The 20955-nt window shown below is 50.9% G+C and overlaps 1 protein-coding gene across 1 annotated transcript in view; it reads right to left on the minus strand.

Moving 5' to 3' along the window:
- The window catches only part of Radil (Rap associating with DIL domain), a 101071-nt gene that overhangs the window by 23602 nt on the left and 56514 nt on the right, over positions 1-20955 (minus strand). Inside the window, exons 3-5 of the mRNA XM_004671322.3 lie at positions 9094-9341; positions 6911-7540; positions 1271-1308 (exon numbers count right to left, since the gene is read on the minus strand). Of these exons, the coding sequence (XP_004671379.2) occupies positions 1271-1308; positions 6911-7540; positions 9094-9341 (916 nt within the window). The remainder of the gene's footprint in view (positions 1-1270; positions 1309-6910; positions 7541-9093; positions 9342-20955) is intronic.

Raw genomic sequence — 20955 nt, forward strand, 5'->3', positions numbered from 1 at the left:
GCTGAGGACATCGCTGACATGCATGTGCAGACTCACACAAAGCCCAGGAATTGTCTGAGGGCTTTTCTTCCTTGGGTGTGCATGTATGTGTGCTGTGTATAGTGTGCACACACACATTGAGAGGTGCAAACCCCACGTGCAGAGACCACAGAAGAACATCAGGTGTTTTCCTCTACCACTGTTCTCCTCAGTCTCTCCCTGAACCTGAAGCTGCTGTTTTCGGCCAGACTGATCAGTGAGCCCCAGCCATTCTCCCATCAGGACTGGGGTTAGGGTTACAGGCATGTGTACCCAAACCCGGCTTGTCACATGGGCACTGGGATTGCACGTATGCCCTCATGCCTGCCCAGCCAGTGCTCCTACCGCTGAGCCGTCTCCCCAGCCTGCAAGGGCTTTCTAGAGCACCCTTTTGCAGTCATACCACACTGGGAGAGCCGGTGGCTTCAGCTCATGGACTCTGCAGTATCCACGGCACACCATGTCCAGACACTGCACTGCTGCCCTTCCAAACCACCCAGGAAGGGCGCTCAGCAAGAGGGTCTCCATGCAGCAAGGGCTGTGGGCCTCAGCGTCTGCGCATCTGCCAGACAGTCCAGGACAATGTGCCGAGTCCCACAAGCCACGTAAGCAGTGGAGGCTGGGGAGCTTTAACACTGCAGTCGGGGGAGGAAGGGGGGGAAGGATCAGCAAGGACCTTGCCTCTCGGGCTTAGTGGAAAATTTGGTATTATTATTATTAATTATTATTGGTTTTTCCAAGGTAGGGTCTCACTCTAGCTTAGGCTGACCTGGAATTCACTATGTAGCCTCAGGGTGGCCTCGAACTCATGGCAATCCTCCTACTTCTGCCTCCTGAGTGCTGGGATTAAAGGCGTGCGCCACCACACCCAGCTTGAAATTTTCAGGCAATGCTGGAGATTGAACCCAGGTCCTCGCACATGCTAGCAAGCGCTCTACCTGTGGGTCACAACCCAGTCCCTCACTGGGAGCTTCTAAGCAAGAACTCTACCACTGAGCTCCAACCATGGCCCTCATTTGATTTATTCCGAGTCATGATCTCACTAAGTTACCTCGGCTGACCTGGACTTGCAACCCTTTCTTCTGCCTGTCTCCCAAGCAGCTGGAATGACAGATTTGGGAATTCCCCACAGAGTCTTCTATGCTGAGGAAAGAAATGGGCAGGAGGACAGTGGCTGAAGTCTAGGGCTGACCCAAGTAAGCAGCAGGGACCCTGGTGCTACAAAAAGGGACGGTGACTGGGCCACACTTACAGCTGCGCCTGCTTTTCCGCTAGTTCTTTGGTCTTCTCCTACAAAGGAAAAAGAACCCATGAGAAAGCAGGACAGCACACGGTACATCCAGACACACATCACTCCAGGTCTCCATGAGCCCACGCACTGTGCCCTGCTACATCGGAAAGAGCAGTTTCCACTGGCTGAGGTACCTTCCCATCCTACTGCTGAATGGCCCACAAGTTTCCTGCAACAGAGATAGCCATGGTCCTCAGCTCACAGAGCAGCGACCATTTAGATGCCAGTGGAAATGGGACAAACTTTCTACAAACGTGGGAACGAGGCATCTACTATCGCACTTCCTGTTATGCTTAAATGTTGTCAACGACACAGCAACACCAGCCACAGCAACAACAAACACACAAGCTTGAAGAGTCTTTCTTTTTATTTTTTCCAGACAGCTCTTGGTAGCCCAGGCTGGCCTCAAACTTTTTTTCCCCCCAAGGTAGGGTCTCACTCTAACCAGGCTGATGTGATCATGGCGGTCCTCCTATGTTGGCCTCCCCAGTGCTGGGATTAGAGGCGTGCACCACCATGTCTGGCTTTGAATTCTATGTAGGTGAACGTGACCTTGAACGCCTGATCGTCCTGCCTCTTCCTCCCAAGTTTTGGGATAACATGAGGCTTGAGTATCTAAAACATATTTAAGCTTTCTACAGGAACTAGGCTTAGTCGATACTGTGCGTGTGCATGTGCATGTTTGTGGTGTGTGCATCATATACACATTAGCGTGTCTGTGGGCACATGTGTACATGCAGGAACATATGCATGTGCTTGTGGAGGCCAGAGGTTGATGTCAGGTGTTTTCTTCAGTTGCTCTCCACCTTATTTATTGAGACAGCATCTCTCACTGAACCCAGAGCTCACTGATCCGGCCAGTCCACACAATGCCACACACGCCATCTCTGCCTCCCGAGCACTGGGATCACTAGCTTGCGCGCTGAGGGTCTGCCCTCGGGTCCCCACACTTTCACAGCAAGTGCTCAACTGACTGAGTCACCTCCCTAGCCCTTAGCTGACATTTTTGAGATAACATTTCAATCTTTTATTTATTTGAAAAAGCTGGGGTGGGGGAAGAGGCAGATAGAGAGAGAGAATGGGCATGCCAAGGCCTCTAGCCCCTGCAAATGTACTCCAGATGCATGCACCACCTTGTGCATCTGGCTTATGTGGATCCTTGGGAATCAGACCTGGGTCCTTAGGCTTCATAGGCAAGCACCTTAACCACTAAGCATCTCCCCAGCCTAAGATAACATTTCAATTTATAATCCATGCTGGTTTGAACTTACAATCTTTGTCCCTTGGCCTTCTGAATGCTGGGACTGAAGGCATATGTGACCACATTTGGCTTTCTTTCATTTTCGATCAAGAACTCCTTCTTGGCCAGGCATGGTGATGGCACACATCTATAATCCCAGCACTTGGGAGGAAGATGCTGGAGGATCGCCAGCTCAAAGCCAGCCTTTGCTACACATCCTGTTTGAGGCCAGCTGGGATACCCCCGTCTCAAAACCACCACCAGCTAGTTGCGACGGTGCACACCAGCAGGCGATTGCAAAAGAGGCAGAGGTAGAGAGATCAGGAGCTTGAGGCCAGGCCGGGTAACACGCTAAACACAAACACACATAAACAACAGAGAAATCTTGGGCTGCAGAAGCCATAGACTGTTGCTAGAAAATTTTCAGTGTCAGAGATGGTATACCTTCTAGTGGAGTTGTTGGCCAGGTAGATCCCTGATGCCTCCAAAACATTACAGACAATTGCCAAGGCTCTTTGTTTCCCACCAGGAATAAATAAGGACTTATTGCTGAAGACTCCACATACCTGGGCTTCAAGGTGACTGAGAAATCAAACTGGGGCTGAACTGAAAACCTTCTCCCAGTAGACCAGCTGAAAGAAAGCTGGAAAAAGCTACATTGCATGCCATCTTATGGCAGACAGAAGCCATCAGTGGTGAAAACAGTGGACACTGCAAGCCTCAAGTTTAGCCAGCCAGGCCAAATGAGCCAATGGGAACAATAGTGGCATGTCTGTTATGGGGAAAACCAACTACTCTATAACTGGACTAGAGACATGCTCTATTGGAGGAAATACATGCCTGATCCTGAAAACCTAATCAAAAGCCTATGGTTGGGGAGATCATGAGCCTTAGGAGGGCAATGCCTGCTCTTGTCTGGCTAAATGCATATATTATGCCCACCAAACTGCCCTGTAAACACTTAATGTTCGTTTCTATATATTAATGTTACACTTTTGGTTAGACAAGCTTCTCTTTTCAGATGGCAGTGACCACTAGGATGACCCAAAAGGCACCATAGTGCTGAGAAGACATGATGGAGGAATGTTTAGCACTGAAACATCCCTATCACACCTTCCAAGGCTCAGGGTCCATTGCACAAGAGGTGGTGGAAAGAATGTCAGGAGAAAGGGTAGGACTGCTTACAATGCAATTGACCAGACAGAAAGAAACTGGCCTTGACGTCCATGACCTCGCAGTGCCTACCACTATCTTCACAAGACCCTTGTAATAGGAGGAACAGATGATGACATTTAAGAATGACCAATGGAGAGAGGGAGGGGATGTGCTGGAGTGTAGATTTGTGAAGGAGAAAGTGGGAGAAGGGAGGGAATCATCATGGTTTATTGTCTGTAAGTATGGAAGCTATCAATAAAAGGGGGAAAAAAAGAAATCTTGGGCTGGAGAAATGGCTTAACAGTTAAGGCGCTTTGCCTGCAAAGCCTAACAGTTCCTGAGTACCCACGTAAAGCCAGCTGCACAAAGTTATGCAAACATCTGGAGTTTGCTTGCTGGGCTAGAGGTCCTGGTGTGCCCATACTCACACTGTCTGTCTGTATCTTTCTGCCTGCAAATAAATAAATAAATAAATTTTAAAATTCTTTCTTGCTTCAGCAGCAAATTCATGCCCACTAAATGGAAAGCTAGCACTGGCTCTGCCGAGGTTGGTGTTCTGTTCCTGTATGGCCACACATCTGCCCATCTACTGGGTAAGAGATGGAGCATGGGGCCTGGCAAGCAGAAAGCTCACAGAGAGGTTTCTAATGCTCCCAGAAAGCAGGCACTGCTGGACAGGCCGAGCCCTGGATTCACCCATTAGCCTCGTTTCCCAGCCCGTGTGGCACGGCAGGCTTGGATCCAGGTGTGCTGTGTCAGTGGATCCAGGAGCACGATGTGGCTGTGGACCCTGCCCAGACCCAGAAGGAACGTGGCTCTCCATCTGCAAGCAGCTCACGCCCTCCTGGTCTCAGTTTCCTCACCTGCAATGTGGGCTAAGGCATCTGTAGTCGTGGTAGTAGTGAGGATTAGATCAAAGAGTGTTTGGTGCACTAGTGAATACCTGGCCAGCACACACTCAGGGAAATCTTTTGTGTGTTTGTGTGTGGTGTGCATATATGTGTATATGCATGTTTATATATATGTATGTGGGCACGTTGGCATGCATATGTGGAGGCCAGAGGTCAAAACACGTGACTTCCTCAGTCATTCTCCACTTTATTTAGCCAGCCAATGATCCTCCTGTCTCTGGCTCACCAGTGCTGGGATTGCAGGCACAGGCTGCCATGCCCAACATTTATGTGGGGTTAAGGAGCTGAGCTCAGCCCTTGGGCTTGCTCAGCAAGTGCTTCACACGCCGAACCCTGGGCCACAGCAGGCAACTCTTGACCTGCAGGGAACTCCTGGTCATGGCAGCCCACAAAACAGGCAGTTGGCCCTGGCCTGGCCTGGGCACCCCACTTTAAAAAGGGTGAATGGTTACAACACAGGGTCTTTACGTCAAGTTTCAAGCTGGGAGCCCAAAGAGAGGCTTCTCACCTTTACGGTTTTTGCTTCTCAAGTTCCAAACATTATTTTTTTTATTAGTATTACCTTTTTTTGGGGGGGGGGGGGTTCCAAGGTAAGGTTTCACTCTAGCCCAGGCTGAACTGGAATTCACTATGTAGTCTCAGGGTGGCCTCGAACCCATGGTGATCCTCCTACATCTGCCTCCCAAGTGCTGGGATTAAAGGCGTGCACCACCACACCTGGCTATTAGTATTGAGATGGTCTCATTAACCCAGGCTAGCCTCAAGCTCCATATGTAGCCAAGGATGGACCTGAACTACTAATTCTGCTACCTCTCCCTCCCCCCACCGGAGTGCCAGGATCAGAGGTGTGGGCCACAGTTAGCATTAGCGTTTGATTTCTTTCAGTTTGGTTTTTAAAGAACCTTTTCATTTATTTATTCACAAGCAGAGAGAGAGAAAGCAGACAAAGCGGATGGGAGCGCCAGGGCCTCTAAGCCCCTGCAAATGAACTCCAGATGCACGCGCCACTTTATGCAGCTGGCTTTATGTGGGTACTGGGTACTGAACCCAGGTCATCAGGCTTTGCAAGCAAGTGCTTTAATCGCTGAGCCATCTCTCCAGCCCCCCGTTTGGTTTTAGAGTGTGTGCACGCATGCACGCATGTGCATTCATGTGTGTGGAGATCAAATGGCAGACAACTGCAAGTGTCATTCTTCTTAGGTGCCATCAACTTTTCTTGAAGCAGGGTCTCCCACTGACCTAAAGCTTGCTAAATAAGCTAAATTGGCTGGTGCGTGAGCCCCGGGTATCCTCCTGCCTCGTCCTCTTCCTCTGCAGTGCTGGGATTTCAGCATTAAACCCAGGACCTTGCGCTCAGCCTCCCAGACAGAAGAGGTGATGGGCCTTTGTCATTGGGCCCAGCTTGAAAGTTTCAGACATTTTAAATGTGGAGTTGATCCCGAGACACTAACACCACTCTACATGGCCAGGCCTCTCTTTCCCATGACTGCCTGGGATAAGCAAGGCCACAATGATCAGGACCGTAACCCTGAGCAATTAATGGCCAGCATTGGGGGTCTCTGGGAGTTAGGTCAATGTAGGACAGGAGCAGGCAGGCAGAGGGGCTGGGATGGGAGCCATCCTGAGGCGGCTTGTGCAAGCGCTTGCCCAGCCCACAAGCAGCACTGTCAGGTTAATGCCCTTGGACAATGCTTGGAACCCTGTATGTGTGTGTGGCCAGCCAGGGACTGGCTACAGCGAGAGGAGGCCATAGAGGCCCCTGTGTGTTTGTGACTGGACAGGGACTGGTCTGTGATGAAGGAGGCCACAGACATTGCTATATGCTCTACAATGCCCAGGACGAGCCCACGGAGAAGACTCCACCCACAGGTTGACAGACTCTGGCCTGAGGGAAAGTGGCAGTGAGAAAAGCAAAATGCCCTGTAGGTGCACACAGAACTGACCCAAGGCTCACTGGACAGCAGTTCATCCGTCCCCAGGGACAGCACAGGGCACCCAGTCTGTGCACAGGGGCCTGAGGTCCCCTTGGGCCTGGGCACATGGTCGTGCCAGGCCAGGCTGAGCACCAGGAGGACCACAAGCCAGAGCTCACAGTGACAGCTGACCTGCAGCAGCCAGACACACCCGATGCTTGTCATGTCCATCCCAGCAGCCTAATGGGCTGGGAGGTACTGGCGGAGAGGTCAGCCTGACTCCGCTGTGGAGCACCAGAGTGGTGGCAGGCAGAGCCCAGGCCAGCTCGCCCACACACCTGAGGACACTGGACACAGTGCCCCACCCAGCACCCATACGCACCCAGACAGTGTGGCGGATGCTCTTGGCAATCTTGAGCAGGAGATTCCCAAACGCGCCAGGCTCAAAGCGGGTGGCCGCGTGCTGGACGCAGAGGCAGAGGAGGAAGGCTGGTGTCAGCTTGTGGCCATCGCCCCCCGGCTCGATCAACGTCATGATCCTCTGCAGTAGCATGTCCTCCATATTGGGCTCAAACTCCAGGAGCAGTGGCCACTGCCTGGGCACAACTGCTGGCATGGAGGAGGCACCGTGGGCCCTGAGCGCTGCCCCGCACATCCTGCAGCTCTGGGGCACAGCACTGAGGCAGGCCAGGGCCCCAGCAGGCAGAGGACGGGCCTGCCCCGGGTCCTTGAACAGCAGCAGGTAGTAGAGGCCCAGAGAGAGCAGGTCGCCGTGCTGCAGGGCCACGGGGCTCCGGCCCACCTCAGAGAAGTTGACGGAAACTGGTGCCCCGGCGATGGGCTCCAGCACCAGCTTGGCTCCTGCTTGGCCACCGTCTGGGGACTGGTGACGGCGGATGGTGCAGTGCAGGGGCAGGATGTCAGGGGCCGACAGGCTAATGCTGGGCTTGCTGGACGGTGTGCGCTGGCCCACCGTGTGCCTCTCCCGGCTCAGCACATACACCAAGCTGTCCTGAAAGACAGACACAGGGCTCAGGCTACTCACCAAGCCAGCCAGGCCACAAGAGCACAAGCCGGGTCTTCCTAAGCTGTTCCTGGGACTCCACATGTCCCAGGACACGCACCTAGAAGTCACAAGCAGCACTTGGTAACCCACCCCTGGGCACCCCAAACTGTCCCAGAGAAAACCTTCCTGCTTAAAAGTGACCGCAGCTTTAAGTCATCAAAAGGCCAGGACAGTGCTGACCTGGAACCTGATGCTAGTCTGACTGTCACACGCTAAGGGCTGCCAAACTCCCCAAGGCACCCCCACAAGGAAACAAAATGGGAGCTGGAGAGATGGCTTAGCAGCTAAGGCGCTTGACTGCAAAGCCTAAAGACTCACGTTCGACTTTCCAGGTCCCTCGCAAGCCAGACGCACAGTGATGAGTGTGTGCTAGGCCGCACGTGCACACAAGGGAGCACACGTGTCTGGAGCTCCACTGCAGTGGCCGGAGGCCCTGGAGCACCACCTCTCCCCCTCCCACTCCCACTCTCACGGTCTTGCATTAAAAAAGGGAGGGGGCTGGAGGGATGGCTTAGCAGTTAAGGCGGTTGCCTGCAAAGGCCAAAGGACCCAGGTCCGATACCCCAGGACCCACATTAGCCAGATGCACAAGGGGATGCACGCATCTGGAGTTTGTTTGCAGTGGTTGGAGGCCCTGGAGTACCCATTCTCTCTCTCTCTCCCCCTTCTTTCTCTGTCAAATAAATGAATAAATAAAAATTTATATATATATATTTTAAAAGGCCAGTCTGTTGGGTTTGCCTCAGAAAAGAAAGTGACATAGGCCTTGTGCTTGTGGGTTCCCAGCTCAACATGGGACATCTCGCACAGCTGAGCCCAGGAGCGGCAGCACTGTGCAAAGCTCAGGAAATGGACAAGGTGGGGAGGGCAGAGGGAAAGAAGGAGCGAGACACAGCGTGGCACTGCTAGACAGAAGGTCACTAGGGGCCAGATGTACAGAATGGCTCTGGGAGCCAGACCGTGTGGCACAGGCCTATAATCCCAGCCCTCAGGAGGCAGAAGCAGGAGAATCATAAGTTCAAAGCCTCCCTGGGGTTCTTCTAGTGAGTTTTAGAGCAGCCTGTGCTACAAAGGAAGATGGTGTCTCAAAACAGAAGAGAGGGAGGGAAGGAGACAGGGCGTGAAGAAAGCAGTCTCCGAGTTGTGACTCAGCTCCCACTAGTTCTAGACAAGGAGCAAGAAGGCCTATCGGGTCAACCACCAGGTACCTGCCCCACCCCTTCCTCAAAGGCCTCATAAACAAGCTGGGAAGTGGGTGAGAGTTCTCCACATAGTGCCTGGGGCCCACAAAGACCCTCTCAGAGGTGGCCACTAAGGGATCAGGCCAGCGCCCAGCTGCTCACTGCAGGCGCCCAGCGGCCCCCACCTCCACAGCCTCAGCCCAGTGAGAGGGGCCTGCAGCCTCAAGAGCTCACAGCCACCTTGCCTCTGCTGGGGGCGAGACAACGCCTGATCTAGGAGTCCCGGGGTGGCACAAGGCAGTTGTGGGGTTGCCTCACATGCTGCTGGCTGTAGCCCTGCAGAAGCAGCAAGTGCGGGCACTGGAAGAGGGAGTAGCGCATGGTGTCTAGGCTGGGCTCTTCAGGGCTTTGGGGGGCGTCGGGCAAGGTGCGTGCTGAGCTCAAACTGGTCTCGCTGACTGTGCGACGCAGCCGGGGCAGAGGAGAGCTCTGGGCAGTCCCAGGGGCCAGGGCCGGGGTTCCCTTGGCGCGGACGCGCTGCAGCCTCCTGGCTTGGGCGTTTATCCCTGGAACAGAATCGCAGAAAAACAATTAAAAGTCTCGTGACCCGCACCCAGAAGGTCCTGAGTTTGATTCTCACTGAGCCAGCCATTAGATGCCCGTCACTGTCCTATCAAAGCAGGTGCAGAGCAGGCTCGAGGACTCTACCCAGTGGGCATGCCCTTTGGAAGTTTGGGGATTGTCAAGGTGCCCTCAGAAAGGCACCTCCAGAGCAGGCAGCCAAATGATCATCGGCTGTGGCTCCAAGGTAGCCATGACACACACCCCTCAGTGACAGGAAACACCAACGCTTCTCCAGAGCAGCATCCAGCCTGTGTTGGGCCACTGTGTCACCACTGCCCTGTCCTGTCCTGTCCTGTCCTGTCCTCCTAGCCTGCTTGTGTATTAGGCTAAACAGCTCGGGATGCTTCAGCTAGAAGGGGTGAGCCAGCCAGACAGTCATTTTAAAAAAGTGGTCAAGTTGCCAGTCACCCACTGGCCTGTTTCTGTCACAACATGGCTGCCTTCCTTCTTCCCAAGTCTGTCCTGGAAGTGACAGGCCAGAGCAGACACGCTCTAGCTCATGACACACATAAATACCAATGCACACATGCGTGCAAGTGCATGTACACAAAGGCACACAGATAACATGTACAAATGCACACAACACACAAATTCAAACATATACATGCACACACAAACACACACATGCCCAAACACTCTAACACAAATGCATACAACCCCCAAACATACATGTCTACCCGGCATTGCACACCCCTGAGCACAACACACAGGTCCAGAAATGCGAACACATGCATATGCACCCCCAGCGACACACACACAGACACACGCACACTGTCCAGAAATAACACACCCCACAAAACACTAAAATCCTAATGCTTTCAAGCACGCAGGAAATAGTCTGCAAACTACCGCGGCTGGGCAAGCTGACAGCAGGACGGATGGAGCCCAGCTGACCCCGGCGCGTTCTTCCCCGCACCCTCTGCTGAGTCCCCTCCATGCAGCCCTGTTCCCAGCTGTGGCATCCTTTCCTCCAGCCATCACAAACAAAGCCAGACAAAAGCTAGAGGAGGGAGGCCACGGACAGGCTGGGGTGCCTTACCGAGCTAGCGGCCGGCTCAGAGCTCTGCCCTTCCTTCCAGAAGGCTGCCTGCGCATCTGCAGCCCGTGGGGGGCCAGGGCTGCAGCAGGGAGGCCGGCCAGCCGCAGAGCAGTGCCAGGCTGCAAAGCAGCCCCATCCACCCGCTGCAGGGCCCGGCCAGCCTGGCAAGCAAAAGGCAGGTGCCCAGGAGGTGGGGTTGGAGCCCCTACCCTGCCCCACCCCCACTCCACAAAAGCAGCAGCTGTTCAGTTGGCTTGGCCTCACTGTGCAAATATGGGGCCATATATGAAAGAATAAAGTGCAGTATAAAATAATGCTCGCCAGATGCCCCCAAATCCAGAGCTAGATTGCAGGAGAGAAGATGCCTCCCCAGGGACCCTTCAGAAGTGTTGAGGCTGCAGGCGGCAGCTGAGCTAAGGGTGGCACTTCCTCTTAGCCTCCCAGGGCTCCAAGAGGACCTGGGGCTCCAGGCCAAGGCCCTACAAGCTGCGGTCCCACAAAGGAGGCTCACAGCTAGCTGGATCCCTGCCATTGTCCTGGGACCCTGGTCTCCCTCTAACCTGCCAGTGACTGCCTGCACCACCCCAAGTACTGTCCCTGGTTCTATCTGGACTGGCAGGGCCATCAGCCTGTGGCCAGGGGTAGAGAGCCAGGTCTTTGCTCTGGTCAGCCGTGGTTGGGACAGTGTCCAAAGCAAGTGGCACACAAGCAGCCCCAAGGGCAGGGCCACTAGGACACAGTGTGGACCACCATCTTACAGGACCTCCTTCCTCCTCCACCTCCTGCTGCAGCACAGCTAGGAGGATGTGTGCGCACATGCACGCGTGTGTGCACACACTCGGACGGACACACACACGGGCACGCAGCCCTCACCAGGGCAGCGCTGCAGCACCACCTGCCTCACTACTGCGCTGGCCCACCTACCGGGGTGCCTGGTGGGGTACAAGGTCTGCAGATGAGACGCAAGGGCGCAGCAGAGACACGGGCGCCATGACAGCACTGTGACACGGCAGGTGCAGCTCCCACGTCGTGGGGTCTGCGAAGTGCACCCAAGGCTGGGTTCTTTGAAAAAAATATTTTGGGCTGGAGAGAGGCCTTAGTGGTTAAAAGCCTAAGGACCCATGTTCAAGTCTCTAGGTCCCACATAAACCAGACGCCCAAAGTGATGCGAGTGTGCAAGATCACACATACATACAAGGTGGCACACGTGTCTGGAGTTCAACTGCAGTGGCTGGAGGCCCTGGTGCACCAAGTCTCTCTCTCTTTCTCACTCTCATAAAAAAATTACAAAAAGTATTTATTGATTGATTGATTGATTTTATTTTCAGTTTTGGGTTTTCAAGGTAGGGTCTCGCTGTAGTCTAGGCTGACCTGAAACTCACTATGTAGTCTCAGGGTGGCCTCAAATTCACGGCGATCCTCTTACCTCTGCCTCCCGACTACTGGGATTAAAGGTGTGCCACCACTCCTGGCAAAATATTTAATCGAAAGCAAGTTGTTAGGCTTTGCAGGCAAATGCCTTAGCCACTGAACCACACCTCTCCAGCCCAAAGCCATGTTTTAAAACAGGAAACGCCCCAGGGGGTCATAGTATGGCTGTACTCACAGATGAGAAGGGACAGCCTGGACAGAGAGGAAGAGGGCAAATGTAATGTTGCAATAGATGTGTGTATTTAACTGGGTCTGTCTTCTGTGTAACATATCATAAAATGCATGGTGATTTAATTAGTAGTTTTTCTGCTCATTTACTTTTTTTTTCTTTCTTCTTTTCTTTTCTTTCTTTCTTTCTTTTTTTTCGAGGTAGGATCTTACTCTGGTCCAGGCTGACCTGGAATTAACTATGTAGTCTCAGGGTGGTCTCCAACTCTCGGTGATCCTCCTACCTCTGCCTCCCAAGTGCTGGGACTAAAGGCGTGCGCCACCACGCCTGGCTCATTAACTTTTTTAAACATATTTTTTTTTATTTATTTGAGAGAGAGAAAGAGGCAGAGACAGAGAGGGAGAGACTGAGTACACCAGGGCCTTTAGCCACTGCAAATGAATTCCAGATGCATGCACCCCTTTGTGCATCTGGCTTACATGGGTCCTGGAGAGTAAACCCGGGATCCTTTGGCTTTGCAGGCAAACGCCTTAACCATAAGCCATCTCTCCAGCTCCATTCACTTATTGTTTAAAATATTTATTTATTTTTGGTTTTTCAAGGTGGAGTTTTGCTATAGCCATACTGACCTGGAATTCAGTATGTAGTCTCAGGTGGCCTTGAACTCATGGTGATCCTCCTACCTCTGCCTCCCAGGTGCTGGGATTAAAGGAATGCATGCACCACATGCCCAGCTAAATATTTTATTTTTATTTTTAATTTATTTATTACAGACAGAGAAAGAGAGGGAGAGGGAGAGAGAATGGGTGCACCAGGGCCTCTATCCATTGCAAACAAACTCCAAGACGCTTGTGCTACCATGTGCATCTAGCTTACATGGGTATGGGGGAATAGAACCTGGGCCCTCAGACTTCACAGGAAGTGCTTTCACTGCTGAACCATCTCTCCAGCCCTACTTATTTTAACTAATAGTTGTTTTTTTTTGTTTTTTGTTTTTTTTTAGACCAGGTGTGGTGGCTCATATGCCTTTAATCCCAGCACCCAGGAGACTGAGGTTGGAGGATCACTGTGGGTTCAAGGCCAGCCTGGGTTACAGAGTGAGTTTTTATTTATTTTGAGACAGGTCTTATGTATCCCAGGGTAGCCTCCAACTCACCACATACCTATGGATGACCCTGAACTTCTGATCCTACCTTCAGCTATCACTGCTGGGATTACAGGAGTGAGCCACTATGCCCAGCTTTCTTATTTTATCTTCTAAAACTCTGAAAGGGGGGCTGGGGAGATTGCTCAGTGGTTAAAGGCATGTGCTCCACTAGCCTGCTGACCAGAGCTCCTATCACCAGCACCCAGGTAAAGCAATATGCAAAGTGGTACACACATCGGTAATCCAACTCAACTACAGTGATGGGGTTAGGAGAACCCCAAAACTTGTCTGCAGTGGCAAACAAAACAGACCCTGCCTAAACACTGAGGCTGTCCCCTGCCTGCCCATGCATGCTGCGGCATACGTGCCTACATTCATCACACATCATTTACACACTTCACACACTAACAACAATAGTTTTAAAAAGAAGTGACAGAAAGTCCTTATCTGCTAAATCTAGGAGGCAGATAGATACCCAGGTGTCGATCAAATGCAACTCTTTGTGCTTTTCTTTTCTTTCTTTTTCTTTTTCTTTTTCTTTTTCTTGTTCTTTTTTTTTCTCAAAGTAGGGTTGCTCTCTAGCCCAGGCTGACTTGGAATTAACTATGTAGTCTCAGAGTGGCCTCAAACTCACGGTGATCCTCCTACCTATGCCTCCCAAGTGCTGGGATTCAAGACGTGTGCCACCATGCCTGGAGCTTTTCTATGTATTTGCTTATTTTATTTTATTTTATTGTTTTGAGATAATATCTTCCTTCATAGTCCAGGCTTTCCTATAAATAGAAACCCTCCTGTCTCTGCCTCTGAAGTACCAGGATTACAAGACTACATTGCCATGTTTGGCAGCTGTTCTTTGGGGGATGAAAAGACAGCTCAGTGGTTGATGTACTTCCTGTGCAAGCATAAAGCTTTGAGGCTGTCTGAGACCACCAGCATTCAAATCTCCAGATCTCGCAGAAACAGCGGGACCTTGTAAGCCCAGTCCCACAGAAGGGCAGAGACCTGTGAATCGTCAGGGCCCCCCAAGCTCTGGTGTCAGAAAGGAGCGTCCATCTCAAAGGAGAACCAGGTAGCAGGGTGATGAGCAGGCAGTGGCGCTCTGCTCTGGCACCGGAGGCGAGTGTCTCTGCCACGGGGCGCGCAAGGGGCACTGCGCCAACGTGCAAAAGCAAAAAAGACTGTTCTTATAGAACACCCATGGAAGTTTTACGGTCCCACAGGCTTCGTGTGACTTTCTGACTTGTCTCCTCCCTGAGACAAGGTAGAGGAGGCAAGGCCCAACACCAGGGGGGCTCGGGGGGTGGCAGTTCCAAAGATCTGAGACTCTCCAATTTCTGAAAGAGAGATTCCGTCACTCCACGCACCACGTCAGAGCCACCGCAGCTCTGATCAGGGTCACTGTAGCTGAGCTCAGCCCGAGGCTGCGGAGGGACTCCAGGCTCTCTCCACAGCCAACCAGACTTTCTCTTCCACCTGAGAACACGTGGGGGACCCTCACTGACCCACACGGAGGACATACTTGAAGACATGCCTCAGCAGTCCACATCCAGATCCAAGAGCAAAGGAAACACTTCCCACCAGTCCGAGAACACCATGCTTGCACTCAGGGGGCGTCCTCCTCCCACAGATCCGCAACACCCTAAAGGAGACAGCTGAGCGGGCAGCCCTGACCCAGAGAGACAGCCCCTTTGACACTGGACCGGGGAGGAGCACAGCACAGCTGTGGCACAGACCGTGTGTACACTGGTGTCCTTCCATGCAAAGCGTGGGAGTGCTGCGCCCCATCCCCCGCCACTGGCCTCTTCACCCGCCTGGGACACCACTCCTCCACTCCCAGTAGACACTCCTGGAGCGAGGAGCAGGTGACACCACGGGCCACCCTCTTGCCTCCTCCACAGAAGGCAGCCGACACTAACACATCTCTGCCAGGAGACACTGAGTGAACCAGGAATGGCAAGGTCAGTTCTGACAGGGCCGGTCACAGTCATCAGAGCTGCCAGCGTGGTGTGGCTCTGGCTTCAGACAGCCCTGGAAAGAGCAACACAGCTCTTCCTGGACGTCACCACTTCCTCCATGAGTGCGCCCTGTGCATCTCCCATCCTGGTCCTGTTCTCTCATCCCTCCCTGCTCTAAGGTTTGAAACAACACACAACTAAGAGATGCACTGGTGGGGACTGAGTGAGGCAACCATGCTGGAGAAGGGTAGGCAACACAGCATCCCTGTGCCAGGGCTTTGACTAAAGTGAGGAAGACCGTCCATGTGAAGTGACTGTAACTGCTACAGACACTCTTTGAAAATAAACTCAGTATCTGCTGCAAGTCCACAGGCTGCACCTGTGTCAAGTCTCCTTTTCACTGGAATACCTTTTTCTGGGCCAGAAAAGCATGAAGTGCCATCAGTTATGCAGCCTCTGATGTAAAATCATCCAAGCTGTGATAGAAAAACACTGGGAAATCAAACTGGAACCTAGATGGAAGCCATCTTCCTGCTGGCTAGCTCTCCGAGTGCTGCGAAGCGCTGTGAGCTGCTGGGGGAGAAAAGTCATGAAGAGTGAACACACAGTGGATCCCGCAAGCTACAAAACCAACCCGCCAGCACCCACCCACAGGCGCGGCAGCGAGGCACGGCTTACGGGGGTTACCAGCTGCTCTCTAATCACACATGAGGCACACCAGCGGGAAGGAATTCATGCCTGGACTAAGAACCGAGTCAAAAGCCTATGACTTGAATAGTCATAGACCCTAGAAGGAATCTTCCATTGTCCTTTGGTCAGGGCTGGAGGAATGGCTTAGTGGTTAAGGTACTTGCCTGCAAAGCCAAAGGACCCAGGTTGTATTCCACAGGACCCACATAGGCTAGATGCATGAGGTGGTGCATGTGTCTGGAGTTGGTTTGCAGTGACTGGAGACTCTGGTGCGCCCATTCTCTCTCTCTCCCTCTCTCTGCCTCTCTTAAGTAAATAAATAAATAAAATCTAGAAAGTCTTCTATATTTACATGTATACGTATGTGTTTATGCCCTTTGATTAATGCTGTTCTCGCTTGGGTTAGGGAACCTTTTTACAGATGGCAATGAACACCACGGAGTCCCAAGACTCAACAAAATGACAAGAAGAGAAGCCCAGCGCCTAGTACTGGACAAGTCATCTCTAACACACCTGTCAGGGCCCAAGGAACATTGCAGAGAAGGTGGTGACTAAACAGGAGTGCTGATCTCACTGCTAGCCAAAGAGCCATCTCTTATGGAGTAGGAGACAGACGCTGAGGAGACTCAAACTCATGAAAGCTGAAAATAAGAGTCTACGGGGAGCTCAGCACTGAAGGAGACCTCTATCATGCCTCCCAGGCTCAGGGAACACTGGGGGAGAGGGGCAAAAAGAATAAAAGAGCCACTGGGTGGGAAGGCTGACTATGGCACACTGTCCTCCCGACATGAACCGCCTGGTGTGTTTCCCTGCCCCCCGCAGTGGTTACCGACAACCCCACAAGACCTGCACTGTTATGAGCCCATCACCATTTTCACATGGAGGACAGAAGAGGACAAAAGGAATAAGGAAACAAATGGAGGAAGGACAACTTGGGACAAGGCGGGTCCTCAGGGAATGGGGCAGGGGAGGGGGTACAAAAGAGGACATGACAGGAGCACAACCAAACTAAGGCATGTCCACATATGAAAGTGCTGAGTTTTAAAAACAGCTGGGCATGGTGGTGTGTGCCTTTAATCCCAGCACTCGGGACGCAGAGGTCGGAGGATCCCTGTGAGTTCAAGGCCACCCTAAGACTACATAGTGAATTCCAGGTCAGCCTGAGCTAGAGAGAGACCCTGCTTCCAAAAAAAAAAAAATACAACAAATACAATAAAAAATAAAAACAAAGAAAGAAAAACTAATTAAAAACTGGACAAAAAATTCATTCAAAATTTGGATGAGGGAGTGTACGTCGAGGACAGCTCTAAATAGCCTTCACTATAGCCAGAACCAGGCCTTCTACAGTGACTCTAAAGGAATTCCTAGTCTTTTTATACTGGACATCCAATCTGACACTGGGGGCTGCAGAATGAGTTCAGAGGTGCTGGGAGTTGTGGGACCTGGACTTGACGCAGGGAGTCCTGATGGGCTTAGTAAAGAGGAGGACTTGAGCCTGCGTCCAGGGGGCCCCGTCTTCCAGGAGAAGCCACCTGCTCTCCTGTGTGCGAGACTAACCTTTCATCTTCTAAGAGCCCACCTAGGTGGGTGCATGAAGATGCCTGCCCTGAAGAGCCAGCCCTGTCCTTGTCACTTGTGCTACTGATCCCATGAGCTCTGATGAAGATCAGAATAAGAGAAATCTCTACACTTAATTGTTAGCTGGCAACTAAGGGCTCAGTTGGTAAAGTGTAAGTAACACACAGGACACCCTGGGCTTAATCCTCAGCACCCACATAAAACTGGGTGTGAGGCCACATGCCTGTACTCACAGTGCGTGGGAAGTGGAGGCAGGAGGGTCTGAAGTTCAAAGTCATCCACAGCTACATAGCCACTTAGAAGCCAGCCTGAGAATACATGAGACCCTATCTTAAAAATAAATAGGGAGAGAGAAATGGCTCAGTGGTTAAAGGTGTTTGCTTGCAAAACCAGCCAGCCTGGGTTCAACTCCCCAGTGCCCATGTAAAACCAGATGTAAAGTGGCACATGCGTCTGGAGTTTGTTATCAATAGCAAGAGACCTTGGTGCACCACACATACTCTATCTCCATCCCCCTCTCTGCTTGTAAATTAAATGAATAAATAAAGGGCTGAAGAGATGGCTCAACAGTTAAGGTGCTTGCCTGCAAAGCCTAATGACAGAGGTTCAGTTCCCCAATTCCCATATAAAGCCAGATGGCACAAAGTGGCACATGTATGTAGAGTTCAACACAGGCCCTGGCACACCCATTGATTCTCTCATTCTCTTTCTCTTTCCTACAAATAAAGAAATAAAATAATGAAAAATAAATGCATAAATAGGGGCTGGGAAGATGACTCAGCAGTTAAAGTTGTTTATTTGCCAAGCCTGCCTTCCTTGATTCAGTCCCCAATCCACCCACATGAAGTCAGACAGAAAAAAAAAAAGTGAAAGGCTGGAGAGATGGCTTAGTGGCCAAGGTATCTGCTTGTGAAGCCTAAAGATCAATTCCCCAGTACCCACATAAAGCCAGATGCACTGGAGTTTTGTTTGCAGAGGCCAGAGGCTCTGGCACTCCCATTCTCTCTCTCTCTTTCTCTCTCTCTCTCTCAAATAAATAAGCAAATAAAATTAAAGGGCTAGAGAGATGCTCAGCAGTTAAGATGGTAGCCTGCAAAGCCTAAGAACCCAGGTTCTATTCCCTAGTACTCTCATAAAGCCAGATGCACAAGGTGGCTTGAGTAAGAGGGCTTGTCACACAACATGACAGCTTGAGAAGGCCTGAGACCACCCAAGTTTGATTCTCCAGCACCCATGTAAAAAGCAGGGTGTGGCCACACATCTGCCATCCCAGTTCTGTGCAGGGGAGGGCAGAATGGAGAATTCTTGGAGCTCATTGATTGACAGCCGCTCAAATTTGAGTGTGAGATTCCATCTCAAGGAAACATGCAGATGAGCAATGGAAGGGAACATTCGACATTCTCCTCTGGCCTCCACACAGGCATGCACGAGGCACGTGTAGCTGCACACATGCATTCACAGGCCATAACACACATCATAGCACACACTGCACCACACATATCCCCCACTATTTAGTCAAGCAACATTAAAAAACAGATTTTTATGAGACATGAAAAAAGATGAAAGATCTTATGCCAATTATACTTGCATAATTTAAATAAAAATAAATTTAAAAACTAACCTAAAGCAAGCAAGTGTATATTAATACCCAACAAGAACTCTCTACAGTAAAAAAGCCTGATGGCTGACGGGGCTCATAATGATAAAAGCTCTAATACTACAGACATACATATCCTACATTTTTATATTCCTAGGAGAATGATACTAAAGTAGATAAAAGTCAAAAGAATAAAAAGTGTAAATATTCCAATTTACAAACAAAGCAGATTTTAAAATTCCTCCTTCAGAAACTTATAAAAGTAGACAACGGGCTAGAGAGCTGTCTCAGTGGTTAAGGCACTTGCCGGCGAAGCCTAAGGACTCAGGTTTGAACCGCCAGGTCCCACGTCAGCCAGACGCATAGTGACACAAGTGCACACGCACACAATGGGGCACATGCGTCTGCAGTTTGTTTGCAGCAGCTGAAGGTCCTGGGCGCACCCATTCTCTCCCTCCACCACCTCTTTCTTTCTCTCTCTCTCTCTCAAAATTTAAAAAAAAAAAAAGGTAGATTAAAAATATTATCTTTGGAGCCAGGCATGGTGGTGCACGCCTTTAATCCCAGCACTCGGGAGGCAGAGGTAGGAGGATTGCTGAAAGTTCGAGGCTACCCTGAGACTACATAGTAAATTCCAGGTCAGCCTGAGCTAGTGAGTCCCTACCTTGAAAACTGGAAAAAAAAAAAATTATCTTTGGTCACATTTAGGCATTATTAGTTAAACTGAAATAATTCCAGACCAGAGAACTCTACATCTCCAAATTACAGAAAGCATTCTTTTAAGCACACCTGGGATATTTGCAAAAATGGAGCTGATCCAGGCCATAAAGTAAGTCTCCATAATTTCCAAATGATTTCACAGATTATCCTGGGCTACATAAGGCATTAAGAGACCAGCCTGAACTATACAGTCAGACCCTGTCTCAAAATAACCAGAAGAGGGCTGGAGAGATGGCTTAGCAGTTAAGGTGTTTGCCTGCAAAGCCTAAGGACCCAGGTTTGAGTCCCCAGTACCCACGTAAGCCGGACACACATGGTGGCGCATGCATCTGGAGTCTGTGTGTGGTGGCTGGAGGCCCTAGCGTGTGCCCATTCTCTCTATCTCTCCCCCTTTTTCTCTCACTGTCTCAAAAAAAAAAAAAAAAACACAGAGGACAGGACTGAGGTATGGCTCAATGGGTAGGGTGTGTGCCTGGCTCTGGGCTCAGTTCCCAGCACTGGGTAAAACTGAGCAGGACGGCACACTTCTACCATCCTAACACTCAGGAGGAAGAGACAGAAGGATCACAAATTCAAAGTCATCCTCAGCTACATCGTGAACTGGAAGCCAGACTTCACTTCAAAATATATTGAAAATCCAAACCAGAGGGAACCTACCACTAAGTGCAGTCATCAGGCTCCTACATAGATTGACTGAAATTAAGAAAGAGAATAAAATGCATATTCTGAAAAGGCCAGAATAAGACATGTCAAACTGTTCAAAGCAGCTCTCTCTATGTAGTGATTTTATAAGTAATTTTCATATTTTCCGTTATCTTCCAGATTTTCAACAATAGAAAGGCTCTATTTCTCAGTAGGGGATGAAATTATTGTTTTAAGCCACTGATGTGTATTACTTCCGTGATAAAACTTGGATCTTCTCACACCAATCAGAGTCCTAGCAGGGAATGCGCCCTGTCTGAGAAGCAACTAGAAACCCAGTGAAGATAAAGAGGTAACTGAGGAGATAAAATGCTTAGCATCCCTCTTTGAGAAGCAACTAGAAAGGCAATGAGGTAACTGAGGAGATAAAATGCTTAAGCAATTTGTGAGTCACGGGCAGAAAGAGCGTGCGGGACTGCCCAGAGCAAGCATCGTGTGGCACAACCAAGACTAGCCCTGAGCTGAAACGAGCCTGGCGGTGCATGCGGTGCATGCGTGAAACTCCAGCACTGGGAGGTGGAGGCAGGA

The sequence above is a fragment of the Jaculus jaculus genome, chromosome 2, assembly GCF_020740685.1.
Source record: "Jaculus jaculus isolate mJacJac1 chromosome 2, mJacJac1.mat.Y.cur, whole genome shotgun sequence".
Lineage (NCBI taxonomy): Eukaryota > Metazoa > Chordata > Mammalia > Rodentia > Dipodidae > Jaculus > Jaculus jaculus.